Below are 26,722 nucleotides of genomic sequence, written 5' to 3' on the forward strand. Positions count from 1 at the left end.
TGCAGATAATACTACTACAGCGAGCTGACCCGCAAGATGGATCTTTGAGATCAAAGGCTATAAATTATGATGTTGGCCTTTTACGAAGTAAACGCTACTCTGGCTTTCTTAGTTTGCAAATTTCAACTGGAAGCCACAACATGGATTCATGGTATCTGCCTTGCTTTCTGTTCTTGGCCATTCTCCTCCTGGTTCCTGGCTTGGTAAGGAAACAGTGTTGGGGAAATGATGAGAAAAACCGGGGGCCTAATGCCTGTTTGTTCACTTTTTGCTTTTGAGGAATTTCGAGATGTTAATGAAATGAGCGAGGCGCGAGGGCAGGCAGGGTAGTAAGGGGTGAGAAGGAGCCCCGTCCAACACAGTCAGGGACATTGACATAAAAGTTATATATTTCTTTCAGTTTCATGTTTGTGTAACAAGTTTTCTTTTGATAAGATGGGAAATGTGCAATTTGAAAAGCATTCCATGTTTTACTGCTGAGTGAAATGCATATTGCTGTGGCAGTGCCATGAGACATGAATGGTGGATGTCACAAGCAAAGCAGACGCTTACGGTTTTGTAGTCTGGGATTTCTCAACTGCGTCTTTGCCAGCTTAGACCAATCTTTCTACAGTGAGAGGTAGTTTGTGCCGCAGACCAACCCAAGGTTTTAAATGAAGTTTCAAATGCCTAGGAGAGAAAGCTTTAGTTGTGATTTAGTTAGTTAGTTGTGATTTAGTTGTGATAATAAGTTTATTATATAGAGCTGATAGTCTTTGAACAAGATCTACAACATTGAGAACAAGAGATACCATTTAAGACATTATAACTGGAGTTGCGAACAAATACTTGATAATTTAAAAAATTTTTAAATGTTTATTCTTTAGAATAACTCTTTAGAGAGAGCGGGGATGGAGAGAGGGGAAACAGAGTATGAGAGGCACAGGGTGAGAGAGACACGGAATCTGAAACAGTCTTCAGGCTCAGAGGTGTCAGCATAGCGCCTGACATAGGGCTCAAACTCACAAATCACAAGATCATGACCTGAGCTGAAGTCGGACGCTTAACCACCTGAGCCACCCAGGTGCCCCATGGTAACCTTTATCATTAGATGTATTAGCATTCCTCTGTGAGTGCGCCTCTGTGTGGCTGCGTGTGAGAAAAACAGGCACTTCTTAATATCAAGCAGAAGGGGAACTATCCAGCCAGTTCAATTCCTACTGCTTGCCAAATAGTCCGTATCATTCTGGTATTGGATATGTACACTGTATTAACCTATTTTACAGATAGTCTGAATTTCAGGAAGCTGAACTGACTTGCTGTGAATTGGTGGAATGAGGCATAAAACCCAGACCTACTGTCGGCCAGTCCCATGAGCTTTTTCACTAGACTTGACTTCCCTAAGCAATTTCTCAGGTTTAAGGGGTGCCTGGGTGGCTCAGTCAGTTAAATATCCGACTTTGGCTCAGGTCTTGATCTCACAGCTTGTGGGTTTGAGCCCAGCGTGCTGACAGCTCAGAGCCTGGGGCCATGCTTTGGATTCTGTGTCTCCCTCTCTCTGCCCCTCCCCTCCTTGTGCGCGCCCTCAATCTCTCTCAGAAATAAACATTAAAAAATAAAAGAAAAAGAAATTTGTCAGGTTTACTTCATTTTTTCCATTGGGCATGTAGTCTAGGTTTTTCATTTGGTCACTTGTAGAGAACCTATTTTCAGAAGTGTTTTTTTTTTAAGTGTGTTTTTTCTAAGGTTTATTTTATTTATTTTTGAGAGAGAGAGAGCGCACGCACATGAGTGGGGAAGGGGCAGAGAGACTGGGAGACAGAGAGCCCCAAGCAGGCTCCACCCTGTCAGTGCAGAGCCTAACATGGGGCTCGAACTCACAAACTGAGATCATAACCTGAGCCGAAGGTCCCTTAAGGTTTTTTTTTTTTAAACTGGAAAGTATAACAATTGCTTTTTTTCTTAAACATTTCTCAAACAAAGACTTGAGGAAAATGTGAAAGTAAACCATGAGTAATGAAGTCTTCCATAAAATTTCTTTATAAGGGGTTGTTATAAATTACAATAATATTTCAACAATGGGATAAATTACTAGGTTTTTCAAACATTGCTCCATCAATCCTTTAGAAAATCACGTTTAAAGTAAACATTTATCTGAGGGCTGAAGTCTTATGTTCTGACTTCTTTTCAATCTGTGAAGTTGGTTTCTTGTTTCTTTCACCTTCAAATCTATGCAACAGCCAGTTTCATTTTTTTTACATGAAAAAACAAGACCCTTTCATCAAAAAATTATTTTAGAATCCAAATTAGCTGTCTTGGATATGAGCCAGAAAGCAATCCATAATATTAATGACTCCCTTTCCCCCACAAATTGCTAGATATAAATTGGAACCAAGAAGATCTTTTATGTCACGGGCATCACAATAATACCTTTTTTTTTTTATGTGTTTGTTTCTCAGCCAACTCCAGAAAACTTTGGTGAGTCTATTTTGAGTTTTGCTCTAAGTTACAGTAAAAGAAAGTCGTGTGGATAATAGAACAATAGGACAGAATAACTTAGGACACATTTAATGCTAGGCACAATGCATGATTACATATGCATAATTGTATAATTGCATTGAACTTTAGTCAAACACTGGCTTCTTTTGATTTATTGAGGACTGTTTTATTGTTCCTGTTCCAGAGTTCCACACACCCAGCAGAAAACAGATGGTGATATAGGAAAATCCAAACACAGTGACTCACACAAGCCATCCCATAAATGCTTGCTAGTATTACTTTTGCTATTTTGTATCAAATCTTATGGGCCCAATGTCCATCCTAGTACCCTTAGACATTTGACCATATTATCTACTCCTTTGCAACTTACAAGAGTAATTCAAATTTAAATTAGGACTTTTGCTTGAGAGTTCCAAGATACGTTACTAGCAAAGGGATATATATATATATATATATATATATATATATATATATGGGTAGATTGGGCTAGTTTGACCAAATTTAAACATTTGCTTCCCATTTAATCTTCCAAATTAAGTATAGTCCTCCAAATTAAGTTTAATATTATACAGAGTGACCAATTTCTTATTCCTGAAGTCATTTGGCATTCAACGGACATGGATAGGACAAAAACATATATGCAAAAGCCCCCAAGCCCCAAGCTTGGCTCATGGGAGGTTCTCAATCAGTCAATCAATCAATCAATCAATCAATGTATATTGAATCGGAACCTAGTAGTCACTTACCGGATACAAAGAAATTTCCTTACTTTTAATTTGGTAACTGATAAAGATTGTCCTCTTTCAAAACATAATGTTCAGTGTGTTTTTCTCTTTCCTTTTCAAGATGTAGATGGTGGAATTGATCAAGATATATTTGATATTAATGAAGGTTTGTAGATTTTCTTTTTTGCATTTTTTGGTAAGTGGAGAGTTTGAATCCAATTTGCTAACATGAATTTTTATCTTCCCTATTAGATTTGGGGCTGGATCTATTTGAGGGAGACATCAGACTTGATGGGGTGAGTTGAAACAAAGCAAGGAAAATCTTCTACTAATTACTGCAAACTAAAGAGTATATGAAAATGATTGGACAACGTGGGCTTTAAGCCCAACTGTCTCTGGGGATACAAAACCATAGTGACAGATTTATTCAATAAATACATTATACTCAGAGGAACTTGAATAATAATGCCTTCACTATCCATTACTCAGACTTCTGTGTGGTTAATGCCACCATCGCTCACAATGTATGCTTTGGTCTTATTGATCTGATGAATTTTCATTATTGGGACGATATGATGTTTTCATTTTTATTTTCATTTGTTTAGGTTTATTTATTTGTTTTGAAGAGAGAGAGCACAAGGGAACAGAGGAGGGGCAGAGGGAGAGAAAGAGAGAGAATCACAAGCAGGCTCTGCATTGTCAGTGCAGAGCCCGACACAGGGCTCGAACTCATGAACTGTGAAGTCATGACTTGAGCCAAAACCGAGAGTCAGGTGGTTAACCAACTGAGCGACCCAGGTGCCCTGATGTTTTCATTTTTAAATAGAACCTCGCTGATTTAATCTAGTTGAAGCCAAATTAAACTGAGCTTGTAAACATGTCAACGCATCAGACTTTTTACCATAAAAGATAGATTTTGTGACTTCTATCCTGACAGCTAAAGATAGTGTTGCCAAGTAACGATCTTCCTAAATCTATGCATGAAGAGTACATGGCATGTGGATGAGCATAGATAACTTACAGGTAGTTTAAGTGAAACTTCCATTGGGAACTTCAACTCAAAGAGTAGAGCTGTGGTGTCTCAGATTTAGTCATGGGCTTGTTCTTCTATCTATACGCTCTCCTTCTGGATCTCAGCTTGCGTAAGGGCTATAAATGTCACCTCTATGCTGATGACTCCAAAGGTGTGACTCTTATCCATTCCTTCCCCTTCACTCCATGCTTGTCTATCCAGGTGCCCATTGGTCAGTTCCATTTCCCCATCTATGAGGTGCCTCACATGTAAGGTGTCCTAAACTAGTCACCAGGTTCATGCAAACTGCTTCTCCTTGATCTTCCCCGTTGGCAGTCATCACCCTACTCCCCCGAATAAGTAAAAAATCCAGGAGTCACCTTTGCTTCTGCTCTTTCTCTCACCCCTCTATCCAATCCATCAGTAAGTTCTGTCATCTCCATCTGCAACATGTGCCCCCAAATAACCTACTTTAATTTGTCTTTCTATTTCAAATATTGCTGCCCTATAATATTTTTCTCCCTGTTCCTCTCCCCACCCCCCCTTAGCAAAGTAGTCTTTTATTTTTTTAAGTTTGTGTGTTTTGAGAGGGAGAGAGAGAACATGAGCAGGAGAGGGTCAGAGAGAGAGGAAGAGAGAGGATCCCAAGCAGGCTCGGCACTGTCAGCACAGAGCCCGACATGGGTCTTGATCTCATGAACCATGAGCTCATGACCTGGACAGAAACCAAGAGTCGGATACTTAACAAACTGAGCTACCCAGGCACTCCACAAAGTGGTCTTTTAAACGGGCAATGATATAATTTCACTTCCGGGCTTACAACTCTTCCACAGCTTCCTGCTACATGTAGAAAATATCCAGATTTACCCAACTTCCAGCATTCAAGACCTTGCATAATTTAACTCCTGCCCATCTGTCCTCCCATCTCCTCTCTTTCTCTCTTACTGCATCTCTTTTCTCTCCTAACTCTTTAGGCTACTGGCCTCAAAACAGACTCATTACATACCAAGTGTGTTTGCACCTCAGAACCAGAGCAGCCTTCCTCCACTACCTTTAACTTTATCCTGATTAAACCTACTTATTTTCTTACATTTTAAATTTCATTTATTTCTAGATAAACTATTCCTTGTTTCCTAAGTTTTTGCCTGATTCATTTAATTAACCCTTCACATTTATCTTTGACAGGCACAAGATAGAAATTCCATCATTGGAGAACAATACAGATGGCCTCACACCATTCCGTATGTTCTAGAAGATAGCTTGGGTTAGTATACACCTTGGAGAATCCATAACTGATGTATATTCCTGACAGAATATAATCACAGTAGTTTCAAGAATAGGCTCTTATGTTGTTTCAGGGTTTGTTTGTTTGTTGCTTTATGTGGCTATGTACACTTATAAAAATAAGCAAAATGGACAACGAAGAGAACCACAGTGATTTGGTCTGAAATATTTGCTGAATTCTGACCAAGAAAGGGATTAATGCCACCAACATTATGGACGTTATGGAGAGCCTACTCTGTGCTGGGGATGCAAAGATCAGGGAGCTAGTCTTTATTTGAAAGCAGCGGTTTCCCATATGGTCAGATTTTACATATGAGTTAAAAACAGAATGACCAGGGCTCCCCCGGGGGCTCTGCCAGCTGACTGTCCAAGACTTCAGCTCACGTCATGATCTGGTTTTTAAGTTACAGCCCCATGTCGGGCTTGCTGCTGTCAGTGTAGAGCCCGCTTCGGATCCCCTGCCCTACACCCACCCTCCACTCTCTCGCTCTCTCTTTCAAAAATGAACAAACATTAAAAAAAAAAAAAAACATAAAACAACTGAACTGGCATTATTTTACCAACATTTTATCTTGCCAAGTGAGGAACTTACCCAACAATAAGAACCCACTATCATCTTTTCATAACATAAAAAATATTTTAACACTAAAAAGTCAGAAGAACCCAATCCAAAACAAAAGGCAGCTTCTCTGTAGAAGACATTTAAGTGCAGTAGAAAACCCTAAACATGATCCTCATTTTATTTATTGTGTCAGTTGCCAGAATCATTTTAGGAACTGTTGTTTGGGAAACGCTTTTTTATTCAAAGTTTATTTACTTATGTTGGGGAGGGGGCACAAGCAGGGGAGGGACAGAGAGAGAGAGGATCCCAAACAGACTCCCAGCTGTCAGTTCAGAGCCCAATATGGGGCTTGATCTCACAACTGTGAGATCATGACCTGAGCCAAAGTCAAGAGCAGGCTGCTCAACCAGCTGAACTATCAAGGTGCCCCTGGGAAGTTTTCTTCTTAAAGTTCATATATTTCAGTGGAGATTCAGATTGGTCAAAAGTTCATTATAATAGAATGGGATGAACATTTTGCTTAATGATACATTCAAAAGCAGTGGGAGCACATTGGAGGCGCATTTAACTCAGCCTAGATATAAAAGTGATATGCATCAGAAAGCAGGTGACACTATGTAGCAGGGCTACCATGACATTTATGCAAGTTGGACATGATACATAGGTGCCTGGGAGGGGGGAAGTGGGACTGAAATCAGGTTTGCATTTCGTTCATCAAGAGGCATTTGTTTCTTTGCATGAAGTGCTATTTACTACCTGCCATGTCACCACTTGCAGAATCTGCCCAGATGAGGTGCTCCTTTGTAATTCACAGAGATGCATGGTGCAGGCCAGCCTGGCTTCTGATGGCAGGAGAAAGGCGCTCTAGGCAGATGGACCACTGTGTGCAAGGGTATGGAGAAGGGAGTGAACCCTTCACCGGAATTTTGATTGGAAGTGGGGAGTTAATGAAGTCGAACAGGTAGGCAGAATCTAGTTTGGGAAGGCTCTAGTGTTTCCTACATTAAAGAACTTGGTGTGCAAACTGCTGGTGATGTGGAGCCTCCAAAAGTTTTAATGTGGATGTGAGATTGTGATCATGATCATGCTAGTGACTAGAGAGAAGATGTGTCATTAGTTGGGGCAAAAAAAAAAAAAAAGGGTAAGGAGATCAATTAGGAGACTATAGAAGAAATTCAGGGAAGGGTTGGGAGTTTCTGAATCAAGTCTCTCTCAGGGAGGACAGACTAGAATGGACAATTCTAGGAGGCAATTGTTAGATTTAGTGATTGACTGTAAGACAAGGGATCGAGGTTAAGAGATGCTGGTGCTCTAGGCAGATGGATTCAGTCTTAGGCAACTGAGTGCCTGGTGGTGCCTGTAACAGGGAATATGTCTTAAAGAGGGTAGGATAGAGGAGTGTGGTGGAAATTAGCTTTTGGCATGCCGAGTCTGAAAGGCATCAGGCCCACTGTGGTAGAGAGATCCTATGAAGTGTTGGTGGTTAGCCTGATCATTCAAGATAGAGAGATATTTGGGTGTTCTTAAGCTGTGGAGATGGTGGAAGTCACTGGTATGATGAGCACCTCACACAGTGCCCTGCATATAATAGGCACTCAGTAGACAGATGGATCGCATTGAGTGGCCCAAGAAGGTTGTATTGAGCAAGAAGATGGCCGAGATTGGAATTCAATTGGGAGAACAGCTTTCTGGAATTGATATAGATGGAGGATCTGTTAGCAGTTATTGAGAAGGGAGGACTGGCCAGAAACATAGATGAAAAACCAAAAGGAGGTAGAAAAAACCAAGGCCAAGGGTAAGATTAGAAACTACAATGTGAGAAGGGAAAGATAGTCACTGACTTTAGGAATTGGGGGGGACCTGAATGATTTTAAATATTTACAATATATTTTGGTCTTAATATTATGATTAAAAATATAAAAATTCTTTTATTTTCAATTTATAAAAATGTAAAAAATTGTTCTCCTAAGGTGTTCTATGAAATACCAGTGAGCTTTAATATCACTGTATCTCTTGGCTATTTTTGCCCTGAATTTTAAACCAAAGCTATTCTAATATTATGAGCTTTATGTACCTGTTTTATTTTTTTTTTTACCTTTTAAAAAAAATTTTTTTAACGTTTATTCATTTTTGAGAGGGAGGGGCAGAGAGAGAAGGAGACACAGAATCTGAAACCAGCTCCGGGCTCTAAGCTGTCAGCACAGAGCCTGATGCAGGGCTCAAACTCAGGAATGGTGAGATCATGATCTAGCCCAAAGTAGGTCGCTTAACTAATTGAGCCACCCAGGCTCCCTGAGCATGTGACTCTTGATCTCAGGGATGTGAGTTTGAGCCCCATTTTGGGCATAGAGTTTACTAAATATATATACACACACACACACACACACACACACACACATACACACATACACACACACACATATATATATATATAAACTGATAAACATATATGAATCAAACATGTTAGGTAAAAGATTCATTCCAGATCTTACCATCCAAACTGTGTACATTTTTACATGGGTATAACTATAATGTTTTAAAATTTTTTTAGAGGCACCTGGGTAGCTCAGTCAGTTAAGCATCTGACTTTGACTCAGGCCATGATGATCTCATGGTTTGTGGGTTTGAGCTCCGCATCAGGTTCCGCAGTGCAGAAATGGGATTCTCTCTCTTTCTCTTTCTTTCCCTCCTCCACTTTTGTCCTCAAAATAAATAAACTTAAAAATTTTTTTAAGTTGTTTGGTTTTATTTATTTATTTATTTATTTATGAGTAAACTCTATGCCCAATTTGGGGCTTGACCTCATGACCCAGAGATCAAGTCACATGCTCCACCAACTGAGCCAGGTAGAAGCCCTTGTTTTAAATTTTTTGATCTGCTTTTTTCAATTAATATTACAACATTATTTTGTGCTAGTTTTATAATATGATTCAACCTCAAATTTTTCTGTTATTTTTTTAATTCCATGATTTTGATTCTTTCTCATTTTTACCCCTGTTTAATGTTTTTTTTTACTTTTTATTTTTGAGAGAGACTGAATGTGAGCAGGGGAGGGACAAAGAGAGAGAGACACACACAGAATCTGAAGCACCCTCCAGGCTCTGAGCTGTCAGCACAGAGCCCTGACTTGGGGCTGGAGCTCATAAGCAGTGAGATTATGACCTAAGCCAAAGTTGGGATACTCAACCGACTGAACCATGCAGGCACCCACCCCTGTTTATAGTGTAGCATTGAACTTATTCTCTTATGCTCAAAGTGAGAAGAGGATTTCCTCATATTTCTGAAATTTATACCATCTTGAAATGACTCTGACTAAGGAAATTGCTAAACAGGGCCACCCTGACAGTTAGCAAAAGTAAATACCTATGAAGGGTTGGTAAATACCTATCAAGGATTTACTGGAAGGGACTTCAGGCTCTCCAGAAATCACTCTTACCAACATACTCAATTCTGCTTCAGTCTTTTTGCTTACACTCTGGGAATTACCTGGCTGTTAGATGAAGCTTTTCTGGAAGGGGTGACACGTGAGGCAGCCATGGCTAGCTTCCTGTGAATAAATGATCATTCTTTGCCTGGGTGTCAGACGTGAGGTGTGGAGGGGAAGTAGAGAGCAGAGGGGGGCAAAAGAAGGGAGGATGGAAATGAAGTTCACGATGCTGGAAACCTGAAAGGGCTAACAAGAGAAAAATAATCCTGAACAGCTGCTTGCTTAAATCCCAGGCTTGTCCAGGACCCGCCTTAGCCTTCGGAGCCTAGGGCTTTAGATAACATAGTCCCAGGGGGAGCTTCTTTGCACCCATGATTCAAAGATAATTAGCCTTTGGTAATGAAGGCACATAGTAAATAAAGAGCTTATCTTGGTAGAGGGCTATATCCCTTTCACAAAATGTTCACATATGTTTCCTTATTTGACTCTCAAAACAATTCAATGAAGGGTAAAATCTATCTTCGTGGGGCACCCAAATGGCTCAGTTGGTTAGGAGTCTGACTTTGGCTCAGGTCATGATCTTGCGGTTTGTGAGTTCAAGCCCTGCATTGGGCTCTGTGCTGACAGCTCAGAACCTGGAGCCTGCTTAGGATTCTGTGTCTCCCCCTCTCTCTGCCCCTCCCCCACTCCACTCTGTCTCTCTCTCAAAGATTAAAAAAAATTTTTTTTAACTATCCTCATTAAGCTTTGATAAAAGGCCCAGACCGGCATGCTTCTTTTACATTCTGTCCTTAAAACAGGCATGTGGTGGTATCATCGTGCCTTAATTTAAGGAAATGTTAGATTTTAGATAGTAATGCAAATGTGCTATTTATAGTACAGAAAAACCAGGAAGAATTTAAATATCTGACAATAGGAAGTTACTTATATATGTTACAGCCATATAATAAAGCCATTAAAATGATAAAAAGAACACTTGATACAGCTTTTAATGATATATTATTTAGTGAAACACATAGTTATAAAACATGTAGACCTGTCAGCGCAGAGCCTGATGCAGTGCTTGAACTCACGAATCTCAAGATCATGACCTGAGCCAAAACCAAGAGTCCAATGCTTAACTGACTGAGTCCAATGCTTAACTTTGTCCCTGCAAATGTGATTTTATTTCCCTACATACCTGATAATTATACAAAGCTCCAAAGGTAAATTGAATTGGCAAAGGTTACACATCACAGGTGATGAGGATAGGGAAGAACTTAGGTGTCTCTGACTCAGAAGTCCAAGTGCTTTCCACTTGGCCACACTGTCTCCCACTTCCCAGGAACCACCATCCTTCACTTCGCCAGTGCCCAACCCCACACGTGCATCTGATACAGCTTCTTCCTCCAGGTTGGCCTCCAAGCTTCTTTTCCTGAATGTCTTTGTTGCTTTCATGCCTCTACCTTTTTTGATCTCTATCCATCCAACCCATTAGCATCACTCTTAATTCTGAATCAGTGGTTCTTAACTCTAATTTGGGTCCTGAACTCACTTGAGAATCTTATGAACAGTCTCCCCAGGAAATGCACTTTGCGGATAGAGGTATAGACAGATACAGATCAGATATAAATAGATAGATGATATACATATGGATGATAGAGATACAGAATAGATACAGATGATATAAATACAGATATAGATGCTACAACTACCATCCCAGCATATTCATGGACTCCTATCTCAAGGTTCTCAAATTAAAAGCTCTGCTATGAGGCTTTAAATAAATACTGTAACTTCTCAGATGAAGCATGTGACAGTGATGGTTCATTCTGGGTGCCTGTGACCCAAGGTATGTGTTCTCTGAGGTAAAGGAAATGTCTTTTTTTTTTGTTCAGTAATGCACCTCTAATGGTTCCAAAGAAATAAATATGGGGCAAAATCAAGGATCTGAAGAAGAATCAAATACTTGTATACAATACATACTTGATTGGGACTGAATACTAAATTTGGTACAAATAAAACACTAAACATTCATGAAGGGTCTAACTCATGATAAACAATATATTACATAGCCTATTTCCATGGTGAATTGCTCAATGGTGATCATTTTAATAAGTGTATTTTTTGTTGGTTTTCTTCCTTCAGAAATGAATGCTAAGGGAGTTATCCTTAATGCATTTGAACGCTATCGCCTAAAAACATGCATTGACTTCAAGCCTTGGACTGGAGAAGCTAACTATATATCAGTGTTCAAGGGCAGTGGGTAAGGTGGAGAGTTTGTCTTCTAAGGGTTCAAATGCATTGCAGCGATGGCCTGTCACAACAATTGCCCTAGCCCTGACCTTGAGGGTGGGTGGGGGCTTCCTTAGCTGTTTGCTGGACAGTAAAAGACGAATTACTTCTAGTTTCTCTAGCCATAAAAATATTTTCATGCATACAATCAGACTACCCATTTTAAGACAAGGAGGGTAGGATTGCATGCCTTCCATCCCACAACTTAGTGAACTTCAACCATTTGTTGTTTACATACTTTTTATTTCCCTCTTTCAGTAAAACACATGTACACACATATATGTGTGTGCACACATATTTATTTTATTTTTTTAAGGCTTTGGATATTTTTTATTTCACTGTGTAATTCAAAACATGTAGCACCCAATTGCTCCAGGCATTATTTTAAGAGCTTTATAAGTATTAATTTAATCTTCAGCGCTAACCTGCAAGATAGGTACTGGTTTTATCTCCCATTATACAGATGAAGAAACGGGTTCAGCTGGAGGAATGGCTAAGTCCTGAGTCTGTGAACTTTTTATTTTTTTAATATAATTTATTATCGAGTTAGCTAACATACATTGTATATAGTGTGCTTGCTCTTGGTTTCGGGGCAGATTCCCGTATTTCAATTTATTGTAACCTAACTGCACTTATTGCTTGAGTTACACTGACAAGAGTTATTTGCTTGGAGCTCAGCAATTCCATGTGGTTGCTATACCTATAAAACTTTATGAGTGGTCATCAACATACCAAGGACCATGTGAACAACTTAGAAATTTCTAGAAAAAAATCAGGACTCGGTTGATGGGGGGTTGCCTTGCTCCCATGTAATATTTGGTGCCGGGACCAAAAGTCCCCTGGCCTGTCAGGTTGTTCAGACCTCACTGGGGTTATGAGAGGGACGCAGTGTCCTGATAAAAGGGTGAGGCACGTAGGTGGGTTACATGAGGGGCCTGGGCACCGGGGATTGAGCCCGGAGGCCTCAGCCTGCACCATGAGAACACCCTCTCCCCCTGTCCTGTGAACTCTCCTGTAAGCTGCTGGTCTTCAGTGGGAAACAGGCATGTTGGGAAGCAAGAACTCTCCATCGGGGCGAACTGTGACAGAATAGCGACAGTTCAACATGAGTTCCTCCACGCACTGGGGTTCTGGCACGAGCAGTCTCGTTCCGATCGGGATGACTACGTCATGATAATGTGGAACAGAATTCTGTCAGGTACATTTCCTTTGTTTTCTTACATTTTTGGTTAAAAACTGAATTTCTAAGCATGAGCCATCTCCTGCCAACTGTTAATAATTGGAAAACTGATGTGATGCTTTACTTCACGTACATGATTTCAAGTTCCCAAAGGTTGTTAGGGTGCTAATACCCCAGACCCCCCGGCGCTTTGGAGCTGGATAGGATCTAAGCAACTGGTGTTTCCCAAAGCACATTTTATGGAGTGCTGTCCTGCTGTCCCACAAATGCTCCCGGATGTTGTGTGGAAGAGACCTGTAGTCCAACTAGTTTGGGAAATCCTAGGTTAAAATGAATTAAACTGGAGTTATGGATACTGCTTTACTGTTCAGAGTCTCCGTTAGATTAACACATACTGTAAATCTCCAAATAAGAAGCATTTCCTGAAGTGACTTGATCATCGTTCTTTTTTTTTTTTTTTTTTTTTTTTGGAGTATTTGTGGTTTTTGTTGTTCTGTGGAGCTCATCCTGGGAGACACTGCAGCAGTTGAACAGCCAGAACTTTTTGGGACTTTCTACTCCAAGTCAGAAATGTCTTAATCACATTGGACAACTAAAGCTCATTTTTCCACAGGGACCCTTAGTTTCCCCATCTGTCCTGCCTGCAGAGGATATGGCGGAGGGAGTGGGATTGGCGTCATCTGAGGCATTGTGGGGGCTGCTGTGTACTGAGACCCCTGCACATCATAGCTCAGTGATATTGATTGTCTGGTGATCTCAGCTGGGGTGAGGCCCAGCAGTGGACTACAAGATTTCTGAATCAAGAGAAGTGTTTAGCTTTAATCCATCATCTCATTCTTTAAGATTCCCTGGGTCTTATTCTGATAGAAACTTCTGCCTAGATTTGATAACACACCTAGAAGCTTTGGAGATCAGATCTACCTCACTGTTTCCCCCCAAATCATCCCATTTCAAGTAGCACCCAGTTGCCCATGAGTGTGAGGCTAAACAACTAGGTATCTTCTCTACATTTATTCATTTTAAATACTTGCACACATGTTGCAGTGACTGAGAAATCCTTGACTATGTCAGTTCTTTCTAAAGACTCCTGTCTATGTTGTCATTCCTAAGTCCCTTCCCACCACACTTCCCCATGTCCTCTGATCTCCACCGCCATCTGCTTCGGGAGCCCCCACCCTCCCATCAGCACCTGCCAGTGACCCTGACTGTGTCAACAACACCTTTCAGAATTTACCTTTCTATTTAGAGTCTTACACTAAATGCTAGTGTCCAATCTTGGGCAGTAATGTAAGCCTAGAGCAAGAGAAGCTAAATTTTGTGAACATCGAGTAATTAAAGATCTTTTTAAATTTATCATTTAGGCAGAGAGCACAATTTTAACACCTACGATGACCAAGTATCCGACTCCTTGAATGTTCCTTATGATTACACGTCAGTAATGCACTACAGTAAGACGGCTTTCCAAAATGGAACGGAACCAACAATTATAACACGAATCTCAGACTTCATGGATGTGATCGGCCAGAGAATGGATTTCAGCGACTATGATCTCTTAAAGCTGAATCGGCTGTATAACTGCTGTAAGTGGCAGGTTCTTTGAAATGCTTTCTGTGTCTCTCTGCCTTGGAGGGGAAAATGATGTGCTGTGTGATTTTGCTGAGTATTGCTGGCTCTTCTGGAATTATGGTTTCATCGTTGTTTGATAAGTATAGCTTTATAAAGTTTGATATAAAAAAATAACAAACATAAACCCACCCAAATCCCAATCCACACCTGGGAAGCACTTTTTTTCTCCTTAGAAGTCCTGGCCTTCAGATCTACAAACAAATTGGGTCCTATGTAGATTTTTAAATGAGGAGCCATTATGTAATTGGGATCTTATAATCTGGGTTGCAGCTTAATAATCTGGATAACTAGAAAAGTGTGGACTCAGGTTCCACAAGGTAGATAATTAAAGAAAAACAACATGGGGCAGGCAGCTTATTCAGATACACAGGGCTGATCAAGCTCTTGGGTTTGCAGATATCAAGAGGTCTTCAAGCCACTATCCCCCTGAATCAGCGAGGTGTCCCCTATAATGCTATCCTGGCATTCTAGTACTTCCATAACAGTTTTTATTACTTAGATTATCTTGTAGGTATGTCAATAATTATCGGGTTTGTTCCTTTTTTTTTGCTTTGGTAGCCACTTCCTTGAGCTTTATGGACTCGTGCAATTTTGAACTGGAAAATGTGTGCGGTATGATTCAAAGTTCAGGTGATAATGCTGACTGGCAGCGGGTTTCCCAGGTTCCCAGGGGGCCGGAGAACGATCACTCCAACATGGGCCGGTGCAAAGGTAACAGGAGTGAGATATGTCTAGATTTTACACTTGGTGGCTCCAGCATTTTTCCTTGCTACGAAAGACTGGGATTTTGTCTCTAATTTCTATCTGAATTATTAATGATAACCCATTTGGCTGCTACTAAGGAAACAGTTCTGTGCCTTATAAGGATGTGGTTCATTTCTTTGCTTTTACTCTCTGACTTGACTTGTCCTTCTGTGAGTCAGAACTGGGCTCTGTGAAGCCTCTCTACCTGTATGTGCCCACAGCAGGAGGGGACTGTACCTTCTGGAAAGACTCTTATCTACAGGGTAGTGGGGTGGTTTTCTCAAAGCTTGAAAGATACAAGAGACTTTCCAGTAAATGGAACAAGGCTGTGAATTAATCAGTTTCAGAATTCCAGCTGGTTATGATTACATGCTCCTGTTACAAGAATCCTTAAAATGAATAGTCAAAGTACAATTGATTTAATTTTATTCAGATGAGTATCCTTTTCCATCATAATTTTGTTTTAAATTAAATAGTCATTTATTTGGCTACAAGTGCTCAATTTTTACTTACTTGCTCACTTCTGGACACAAAGATGTAAAACTAGACTTCAGAACTCAGGGTCATTGCCTGAGAGCTCAGCTCTCAGTAGGCAGTGGTTGAGGTCCCTAACAGCAAAAGTGCTTTTCTTTTTCCTTTTCTTTCTTGGAGGGTGGTGGGAGGGCGTGGGAGGAGGGAGGAGAAGACAGATGTTAAGGGTACAAACTTGCAATCAGTAGTAATAAGCCCTGGAAATCTAATGCACAGCGTAGTAACTGTAGACAGGAATATTATATGCTAATCATCAAACTGATTAACAACTAGAACTTAATTATTCCTACAACAAAAAGGGATAATAAATATGTGACATGTTAGAGGTTGCTAATTATTGCTACAGTAGCAGTCATACTACAATATACAAATGTGTCAAATTAACATGTCATACACCTTAAATTTACACAATGCTTCATGTTAAATGTATGTCAATAAAAATACAATTTTCTTTTAAAATGAAGATTGGGGGGCACCTGGGTGGCTCAGTCGGTTAAACATCTGACTCTTGATTTAGGCTCACGTTGTGATCTCGAGATTTGTGGGATTAAGCCCTGTGTCGGGTTCTGCTCTGCCAGCAAAGAGCCTGCTTGGGATTCTCTCTCCTCTCTTTGCCCCTCCAGCACTCATGTTCACACTCTCACTGTCTCTCTCTCAAAATAAATAAACATTAAAAAAAGTAAAATGCAGATTTGGATAGTAAGTAGTGGTCTTCCATAGGCCAGAAGGAAGGAGAAAGGAAAGGAGGGAGGGAGAAAGAGAGAGAGAGAGAAAGAGAAAAAGAAAGAGACTAGACCAGGTAGGTGACACCTTTATCCAATTTTGAAAGCTACAGTTTGGAAAAGGTGGCCTAATGTCTATTTTATAAACTGCCTGGTCCTGGAACTGTGTTTACATGCCCAATATAGTGTTCTACCCACAGCAGGGACTAGGGGGAACTATTGTGCCCACAATACGTGCATTCCTATGACTAGTATCTGTTTTCTCTCAATTCTGCCTTTGTTTTCTTAACAGGTTCTGGTTTCTTCATGCATTTCAACAGTAGCTCTGTAAGTGTGGGGGCCACGGCCATGCTGGAAAGTAGAACATTATACCCTAAAAGAGGGTTTCAGTGCTTGCAGTTTTATTTATATAACAGTGGAAGTGAAAATGACCAACTGAACATCTACATCAGGGAGTATTCTGCAGACAACGTGAATGGTACTTTAACACTTGTGGAAGAAATAAAAGGTACAATATCGACATTCTTATTGTCTGGGTCCAGATGAGGCATCTTAGTTCTTTAAGTCTCTGGCACTGAGGAGCTCAGTTCTTGGCTAGTACTAAAAATACAATGGAAACTAGGCAACATGAGAAGAGTTACTGAATGTAAAGAAATAGTGGGATGGACAAGGAAGGAACTGGCTTCGGGCAGGACTGGATCCATCCCTGAACATGGCTGGGGACCTCTCATGTTATCTCAGGTGGGCCTGGGCCACGAAACTGGTGCCTTGGATAATTTATTTCCCAGCTTACAGTTTATCAGATGTGCCATTAGCCTGGAAAAGGGACACTTCCTCTAATTTCTAGCTTGAAAAAAAAAAAAAAAGCCCAGTGAAGAATTCGAATTGTTATGATTTGGGTTAAGTGCAACTTCTGGAGCAGTCCCTGAATGGAGAGAAGGTAACACTCTGTTCCAATCATGTGGCAGAAAGAGGGGTCATGTTGACCAGCTGTAAAAGCAGATGGTTAAGAAATTTCAGGAAGGGAGGGGCTGTGGGCTGCCAACTCTATTACTCTCTGCCCCACATATTGACCACTTGGTTTGAAGGAATTGAGTAAAACTATTATAAAATCGATCTACATTATGCTATATGTCATACCATTTTCCTCCCATTTAACAGTATGAACAGGGAAACAATATGCAACACAGATGACATTTTCTTTCATGAACACCTACGAGATTTTAATATCATTTTATATATACATATACATGTATATCACATGCTGTACATATATAACATATAATTACATGTACTGTACAATTCCACATGCAAGATTTTATATATATATACATATATATATATAGTATATATTTAATCCTTTCCATTAACTGTCTGTGGGTGGATGCTATCACTAACAAACCATAGCACAAAAGGTACTTAAGAAAATTGCTTAGGAGTAAGAATTTAACAGAATTTAAATGAATAGTACTGATAATAATGAAGTGGAAGCTCTCATGAAAGATCTTTGTTCAATCTAGAGTCTATCCATGGATAATAGTATTTTCTGTAATTTGGATACTTCTATCTTATTTTCGCATAATTGTGTTTCACATTAAGTGCCAATACATTTAAGTTTTAAGTCATTGTGTTAACTACTAGTTCGACATGAATTCCTGAGCTGTTTTCTCTACGTGGGGGCTTCTGAAATTTTTAAAATGAATCACTTCTTATTTGGGTATGTGATATAAGAAAATAAGACAAGATAGCGTAGCCTATGCTGCTAGCTAAGGGGTGGGGATGATGGTGAAAGGGGAAGTATGCATTGGGAAGAAAGATGATGGTATCAAATATAAGATAAATATTTATAATGTTGAGTCACTGGTAAATGATCTAAGGACTAAATTGTGGATATGGGCTTTCCAGGGCTTGGTGGATTTCTGTGTAATACTACCAAAAATTTTGCATGTGAAGGGATTATTTCAATCAAACTACAAATACATTAAATAAGGCTTTCGCTATATCACAGGAATCCTGGGCACAAGTGTAGATATTGGGTTTAATTAACATAGAATGGAAGGCAACTCATATTTAGGGCATGGAATACTCATAAGTTAGATGCTGTTTGCTCACCCTTCACTGGGAACAGGTGACCTATCTGAGTAACAAGTAGATAAATATTCAAATATCCCAGGGAGCAGTTTGACACCACAGAAATACCTTGAAGTGAGTGGACCCGGGCTGGAGAAGTGAGAGAAACACATTGCAGACCTGTAGGAATCAATAGCTCTATGGTGATAATCTACGTGTTGATTTGCACATGATTTGTAGTCCTTTGTTTTCTTTGAAATAATAATGTCTCTTTTGCAGATATACCCACCGGAAGCTGGCAACTTTACCATGTAACACTGAAAGTGACCAACAAATTTAGAGTGGTGTTTGGAGGGGTCAGAGGCGCTGGTGCATCAGTGGGTGGCCTGTCTATTGATGACATCAATCTTTCAGAAACACAGTGCCCTCATCATATCTGGCATATAAAGAATTTCACACAGTTTATTGGCAGCTCAAGAGAAACTATATATAGCCCTCCATTTTATTCTTCTAAAGGTTATGCCTTCCAGATTCAGTTGAATCTGAGTCATTCGACTAATGCAGGAATATATTTCCACTTGATCTCTGGAGCCAATGATGATCAATTACAATGGCCATGTCCTTGGCAACAAGCCACGATGACACTCTTGGATCAAAATCCTGACATTCGACAGCGTATGTCCAACCAGCGGAGTATAACTACAGACCCATTTATGACCACCGGTTCGTGACTTATTTCCTTTATTGCTAATACACAATCATTGCTTTAGGAGGGATGGATGATTTGGGAATGAGGGACTGCACAGGCAGGTACCTAGGGAGTTTTTGAGCCTCAAGTTTTAGGAGCACAAGATATTGAGGGGAATGGCTTTGGCCGTTGTGGACAGGGTCTTCCACTCAGGCCACTGTGAGGAATGTCAATAGGCACTGTCTCTGAAAAATACAGAAGATACTGACTTTATTCCTGGCAGTTGCCCATACCTGAATTACCAGTTGTTCAAGGAGTGTTGCTTTGGCTGAATGGCATGCCTCTGTTCAAATCCAAGGTTCTTCTTATTAGCTATGTGATATTGAGCAAATAGTCTTTTGGAGCCCTAGTTTCCTCAGCAGTAAAACTGGAGCAGTACAGTGGGGCTGTCAGGCACAATTCAGCTCTTGTAGAAGGGGATGGTTTCTGATGAGAAGGAAGAGCTCTGGAGTGTTGGGAGGCTGTGAGAATGGATTCTAACTTCTTAAAGAGTTCTACAGGGCTCGCCAATGGTGACATCATTCCCCATCTTTTCAGTTTCAAAAAGGAACAGCTCCCAGAAGGCAATGATCACATTTCTAATTTTAATAATCCCTTGCCTTCTGGGAGCCTAATAAAAAATGAAATTATGGCAAGGTGAATATTATTGCCAAATCTGAATTCTATATATGAAAAAAAAAATAGACCTAAGTGACATAGGAAAAAGAAAAGTCATTAATCTGTTAGGGAAAAAAAATATTCACAAAGAGGATTGTAGGGACTTGATGTTCAGAATTTCTTCATATTTTATTTCCTAAATATTTTTGCCTGAATGACATTGAAAATGGCTCAGAGTTGGGTGGGTCATCACCTTTCCCCAGAAGCAGTGCTTCTCACTGTCTTCTAGAAGGACTTTGCTCTGTTAGGTGAATAATTCAGTGAATGAGATGAATTGTTCTATGTTAATATTAAAAACTCTCTCAGGACACCTGGCTGGCTCAATCGGTAGAGCATGTGACTCTTAATCTCGGACTCATGAGTTTGAGCCCCACATTGTTGAGATTACTTAAAAAATACAATTAAAAAAATCTCTCTCAGAAATGTATTGATGGTTTAAATTTAACTTAGTTAAAAGGACTATCTATGACTCAAAGCAACTGAGAAATTATTGTAACGAAGAGGGAGTTTCTTTGCTGGTAAGTATGGGGTGATATCGTGCCTAGGAAACTTCTGGTATTTCTCCACTCAGATTCCAGAATGTGGTCCTCCTTGCCAGGCAATCTCATTTTCTTTAGAACAGTACATATGAGCAAGCTTCAGTGACTTGCCAGAGAATATATCACAGGTCAATAGCATCATTTAATTATTTGGAGCTCTATCCTAATTATGTTTCACATTGCCCGTTCTTTCCTACCACCAAAAGCTATGATGATACTAAACACAATCCATTACTATAAATTGCTTTTTCAGATAATGGAAACTATTTTTGGGACAGGCCATCCAAAGTGGGATTAGTGGCTTATTTCCCTAATGGAACTGAGTTTAGAAGAGGTATGGGCTTTGGAACCACTGCCTTTATAACCTACAAGAGGCTGAAAAGCAGAGATTTTATAAAAGGAGATGATGTTTATATCCTACTGACAGTGGAAGGTATGTCAGTAAAAATAGTTTTATGTAAGCTATTTTCATTGTTGTTGTCGTGGCCACTGATTATTGACTGCATTCTTCTGGGTTCCATTTTCATGTATAGGAGGAAATGGGCATGAGCGGGATTTTTTTCTTTCTGGTATGAATCATTAACAATAGAAAAGCCATTTAAATAAAAACAGTGACCATTCCAGGACAAAAAATTTAATTACCTCTACATGGAGCAATGGAAAAGCTAGGCCAGAAATCTTGTTTAGGAATAAATTAAAGTATAACTACTATACCTTAGAATTATACCCTAGGGTTCCAGAAAGAGAAATATCACACAATCACATGAAATGAAACTGGAAATGAACTGTCTCTATTGTGTCTTTCAAATATATATCCACACATATATACATATATATGAGCACACAAATATACATGTTTGTAAATCAGAATCTCATTTCTGATGAAAGGTGGTGCAGTTAAAATCCATGAATTATTTTTTTAGTTTATTTATTGATTTGAGAGAGAAAGAGGGCATGAGCAAGGAGAGGGTCAGAGAGACACAGAAAGAGAGAATTCCAAGCAGGCTCCACACTTAGCATGAAGCCCAATGTGGGGCTTGATCTCATGACTGCGAGATCATGACCTGAATCTGATATCAAGAGTTGGATGGTAGAGGCCCCTGATTGTTGGTTCTGTCAGTTGAGCGTCTGACTCTTGATTTTGGCTCAAGTCATGATCTCACAGCTCACAAGGTTGAGCCCTGCATCGGGCTTACTGCTGTCAGCACAGAGCCCGTTTCAGATCCTCTGTCCCCCTCTCTTTCCGCCCCTCCCCTATTCAAGCTGTCTTTCTCAAAAATAAATTAACATTAAAAGAAAAGATCTTTAAAAATGAAAAAAAAGGAATAACTTTGTTGAGGGATAAACCATTTTATGTAGCAGAGAAAAAAGTCACATATTCATCAATTCAGTTCAACACTGTTTGGATGAGAAGCAACAGAAAACACTACAAGGACCAGAGCCCCAGTTGTTAGGGGCACCTGGTAGCTCGTGTCAGATAGCCACCAACTTGCTCCCCTGAGCCAGAATCCTGAGACCTTGGGCAAGCCCATCAGTCACTTTGTACTTCTGTGCTTTGGTCTTCATGTCTGTCCCTTAAGGGTGGTATAAGGGCTTAGGCTCTTTCTAGCTCAGGCAAGCCCAAGCCCAGGCAAGCATGTGGCTCAGTAGATGACCCCAAAGGCTGGTTCAGTTCCCATCTGCATCTAGATTTAGAACTATTCATTATTTCAACGGCTGGGAAACCTAAGCATCTATTTTGAAACTTAAAGATCAAATGCTTGTTAAAGTCAAACTGATTTCCATCCATGCTCTCCCTCTGCCCTCCTTAGACATATCACACCTTAATTCTACACAAATTCCACCAATCCCAACCTCTAACATCAATGACCTCTGCACAAACTTCAAATGTGAGAATGAAGGCATCTGCATTGTCCAGAATGGCAAGGCTGAGTGCAGGTAAGGGGTCACTTGGACAAGATCTTCCCATTCTCTTGTTAGAAATGTTTTCATTTCCACAAGGCAGGAATAAATACTGATATTTCCTGTGAGAGAAATCAGTTGATTCTCATCTCAAAGCCATTCATGGGATATTTATTTTTTGGTTTCCATTTGGGACTTTCGATAGCCGCAAGAACAATAAAATTATTTATGAAGAAATAGTACATTATATTGTAACTGCCTGGAAAAGTCCTCATGAATTATATACCTTATTAAGTCCTCACAACAGTCTGGTGTGGTAAAGTGTGACTATTCTTATTTTCTAGATGGAGATAGTTTTGAGAAGTTCTGGGATGAGTTTGGCCAAGGGGTAGGGGGTGGGGGTAAGGGACTGAGACAGTGAGAACTAAATTTTCTCCGTTACCTACACCACTTTCCTTTCCCACCTCTGTGCCACTACTTTAAGTACCAGATGAGCCATGTCTTTACCACTGGCCTTGCCTGGCGTCCTGGAGCTAGTCTGTCCATTCCCCTCCAGTTGAGTTCCACATGCCAATGACCCGAATGTTGACCCACACCTTTAATGGTGAAGATTTTCAGACTGAAATATCAACTTGTAACTCTGGGTCACGTTCCAACATGCAGGTGTCTGTCAGGGGAAGATTGGTGGTTCATGGGCGAAAGGTGTGAGAGGAGAGGCTCCACCCAGGACACCATTGTTATTGCTGTATCTTCTACCGTTACCGTGTTTGCCGTGATGCTGATAGTCACCCTCGTCAGTGTCTATTGTACCAGGAAGAGATATCGTGGGAGGACAAGTTCAAATACGCCAGACATGACTCTGGAAAATGTAAGTTGAATCTGATATTTGCTTATTCAAAACCTACTGATGAAATCATTGAAGTAGAATTAAGACTTATATACTTTTAAAAAATTCTCTTTATTCCTTATGTTGCATAACAGCTTTGAAACTATGCATTTCTGTTACCTTCGCTATATGGTTCTGGAGTTGGAATCCTTGAAGGCTTTTGGGAAGGAGTTTCTATGCTCTTGGACTTGTATGTAAAATTGTGTGTGGTTGTATATTTTTCTGGGCTGAGGGTCTGTGACTCTTCTGAAAGGCAAAACTGATTTAGCCAAAACATCCAACCTTCCTGGTAGAGAGGACAGGTCATAAGTGTTTTTGTTCTAAGGGTCTTTTAGGGGTAATTGAGCTCAGGTTTGTTGGAAGGGAGTGCTGGCATGTGTGAGGCTTTCCCATTAAAAAAGGTTCCAATTCATTCTGGCTTCATGGGCAGTAACTAACCATGAGGCCAGATTTTCAAGTAGAGGGTTTAAAGTCTTGCCTCAGACGGTCTCTAAAATGGCAATAGACTCTTGAAGGTCTCAGATTGGATTCCCCACGAGAGAGTGCTCCCGGCAACACAGAGAAAGGGAGTAAAGGAGTGAGGGAAGCTGGGCAGGGCAGAGGGCGAGATTCCACTGTGGTGCCCTTGTAGTTGAGCCTCAGCCCCACAAAAGGAGCTCTGGAGCTGGGATAGTGTCCTGATTTAGGCAAGGGTGCCAGGCCACTGTATTCCTCCACATCAACAGCTGTTGGATGGGGGTTACCCCCTGGGAATGGAAAAGGCAGAGCCCTTCGTGGCAAGGGCATGTCCTGCATGAAGGCCCTCATTTTGAAGGACAAGATCGAGCCCCAGCACCCACTACACATACACTAGCAGAACACACAGAGTTTCATATCCAGATTCATATTCTCACACAAAAGAATACACGGAAAATGGCATAACATCTGCACATTGTTTAAAAGTGAAGCTGTAAAATTCTTCCAGTTCTATTTCATTCAGAGTAGAGTCTCTGAAAATTACTAGGAAAGAGAAAAACCAGGCCCAAACAGGATATCTCTGAAAGTAGAGATTCTGCAATTGGCTAAATCAAGAGTATGTATGTACATATTTTTTTAAGAAAAATCGTTATTCAAAACATATTGTTTTAAGATTATGACTTTCTGAAGTGGACAAATTGGTCTTGAGACACTAAATTTGTTTGCAAAGTTAGTCAAAAGATGGACAGTGATAATGAACAGAAAGCAAATAATTTTATTCTCATACACTGCTGTCTCATTTCCCCAACATCAGAAACTGTTTGCAGCTAATCGTAAAGCAGTGGCCCGATTATTTTTCACAAGCTTATTAGAAAAGTACTTAAAATGTATACAGGTGTTTTGTTGTGTTTGCTTTTTAAACATGTATTTACAGCTTATTTTATGACTCAAAATAAAAGGGACAGATCAGCTAATGACCAGGTAGGCCAATGTGATGGACGCTGCACCTGCAGACATGGTACCCTGGGCCAGTAGGGATACACTTGAAGGTTGGAGCCATGGTTAGAGAAGAGAGGACGTACTAGCTGGTGGATAGGACTGCCAGGTTATTCTTCCAGAAACTGGAAATTAGTGCTCTTATAAGGGCTGATTTATGAAGCAAACATTAGAAGGAGTTAAAGAAAATGATAAAAAGAAGAGAGAGAGAGAATCAAGAAAGGGGAGAATTATCAAAGTACCGGGGACATGGTAAGGTCTTTAGGTAAACACACACACACACACGCACACACGCACGCACGCACCTAACCACTGTATTCCAGAGAGCAAGAAATCAACTTATATTTTCCTCAGTCTAGGCATTTCTACCATTAGTTCACTGATAACAGAACCTACAGATCTAGTTTAGGTCTTCAAACAGATTGCCCTTCTATCTGAGGCGGCGCTGTGAATTATACGAGCATCTGAATTACATGAGCCTGCCAGGCCAGTGAGTCTGCCTGGAGACTGGGCTAGGGCAGCCCACCAGCTGGGAGGGATGCCAGGAGCCTGTTGATGGCACTTCATTTAAAAATTAGACTTGTGATTCACTTAAATGGCAGTCTTGAAATTTAAAAATTAAATCGTCAATTGTTCTTTTCCTTTTTAGCAGCATGCATTTTGAAGATTAACTCAACAATACAGCTAGCAAATGAAATTACAAAGGATTCTTCATCATGGATTTCACCTAAAATATATTACAACTGCCTTGTTCTTCTATAAATGGATCTTCTCTGTAAATAGCTGGATATACTATAAATCATTATTTTGTTAAAAGCCTAACTGGGGAAATATTTGTGGTTTTGTTTTTAAAAGAGGGGAAGTAATTCGGGTTCCTCTGGAAGTATATCGTCCACAAAAAGGAGTGTAACAACCAGACATACCTTTCCAAATTCCTGATCCTTCCCTCTGGGGGCCAAGTGGAGTGGCCTTAAGAGTGATTGCCTAGGAACCCACTGGAAACACCCAATGGGAATGATTTGGCCATTTCTGGGTCATCCTGTCCCCATATAGGGGCAGTAGGCCAGCTCCCTTGGTCTCCAAGAACACGTGTCCCTCTCGCCAAAGCTTGCCTCTCTCTTGTTTTCTTACATAGGCCCTTCAGTATGTGAGCCGGGTTTAGAATTTGTTTGAATATGCAACTGTGATCAACAAGGAAACTTTTAATCCCTAGAACAGTGGCTCTCCAAGTTCTGGATCTCAAGGGCTTCTATATTCTTCTTCTTCTTTTTAAAAAAAAATTTAAAAATAGTTTTTATTTATTTTTGAGAGAGAAAGAGATAGAGTGCAAGTGGGGACGAGGCAGAGAGGGAGACACAGAATCCAAAGCAGGCTCCAGCCTCTGAGCTGTCAGCACAGAGCCCGACTAGGGGTTCAAACTCACGAATCACAAGATCATGACCTGAGCTGAAATCAAGAGTTGGATGCTTAGCTGACTGAGCCACCCAGGTGCCCTCTTCTTCTTTTTTAAATGTTTATTTATTTATTTTGGTGGGGGGCAGGGAAGGCAGAGAGAGAAGGAGAGAGAGAATCCAAGCAGGCTCTGAGCTGTCAGCACAGAGCCGGATGTAGGGCTCCAAGTCATGAACCACGAAAACATGACCAGAGCCAAAATCAAGAGTTGGATCCTTAACGGACTGAGCCGCCCAGGCGCCCCAGGAGCCTTTACATTCTTAAAAGTTATTGAGAGCCCCAAAGAGCTTCTGTTTGTGAGCCTCACATTTATTAGAACTTACTCTATGAGAAATTCAAAACAGGAAAACTTACAGCTAGGTATTTATTAATCATTAGGAAGTAATAAGCCCAATGTTTACCTGTTAGCATATAATATTTTTATAAAAAATAACTCTGTTTTTCAAAACAA

The 26,722-nt window shown here is 40.3% G+C and overlaps 1 protein-coding gene across 1 annotated transcript; it reads left to right on the top strand.

Annotated features, from left to right (window-relative positions):
• Positions 1-140: 140 nt before the first annotated feature.
• Positions 141-25,504, top strand: MEP1B (meprin A subunit beta). The gene is made up of 15 exons (XM_039254454.1): positions 141-203; positions 2,439-2,457; positions 3,325-3,369; positions 3,456-3,499; positions 5,401-5,479; positions 11,616-11,733; positions 12,782-12,960; positions 14,304-14,522; positions 15,127-15,279; positions 16,858-17,073; positions 18,915-19,358; positions 20,833-21,012; positions 22,391-22,517; positions 23,145-23,349; positions 25,472-25,504. The coding sequence occupies exons 1-15, from the start codon at positions 141-143 to the stop codon at positions 25,481-25,483; spliced, it is 2,103 nt and encodes a 700-aa protein (XP_039110385.1). The 3' UTR covers positions 25,484-25,504.
• The last annotated feature ends 1,218 nt before the right edge of the window (positions 25,505-26,722 follow it).

Source organism: Hyaena hyaena, unplaced genomic scaffold (genome assembly GCF_003009895.1).
Source record: "Hyaena hyaena isolate Hyena2069 unplaced genomic scaffold, ASM300989v1 scaffold_490, whole genome shotgun sequence".
Taxonomy (NCBI): domain Eukaryota; kingdom Metazoa; phylum Chordata; class Mammalia; order Carnivora; family Hyaenidae; genus Hyaena; species Hyaena hyaena.

Coding starts and splice junctions, on each gene's coding strand:
- MEP1B (XM_039254454.1), top strand. CDS start 141: ATGGATTCATGGTATCTGCCTTGCTTTCTGTTCTTGGCCATTCTCCTC. Junction 5,480..11,615: donor TGTTCTAGAAGATAGCTTGG/GTTAGTATACAC, acceptor TTCTTCCTTCAG/AAATGAATGCTAAGGGAGTT. Junction 12,961..14,303: donor GTGGAACAGAATTCTGTCAG/GTACATTTCCTT, acceptor TTTATCATTTAG/GCAGAGAGCACAATTTTAAC.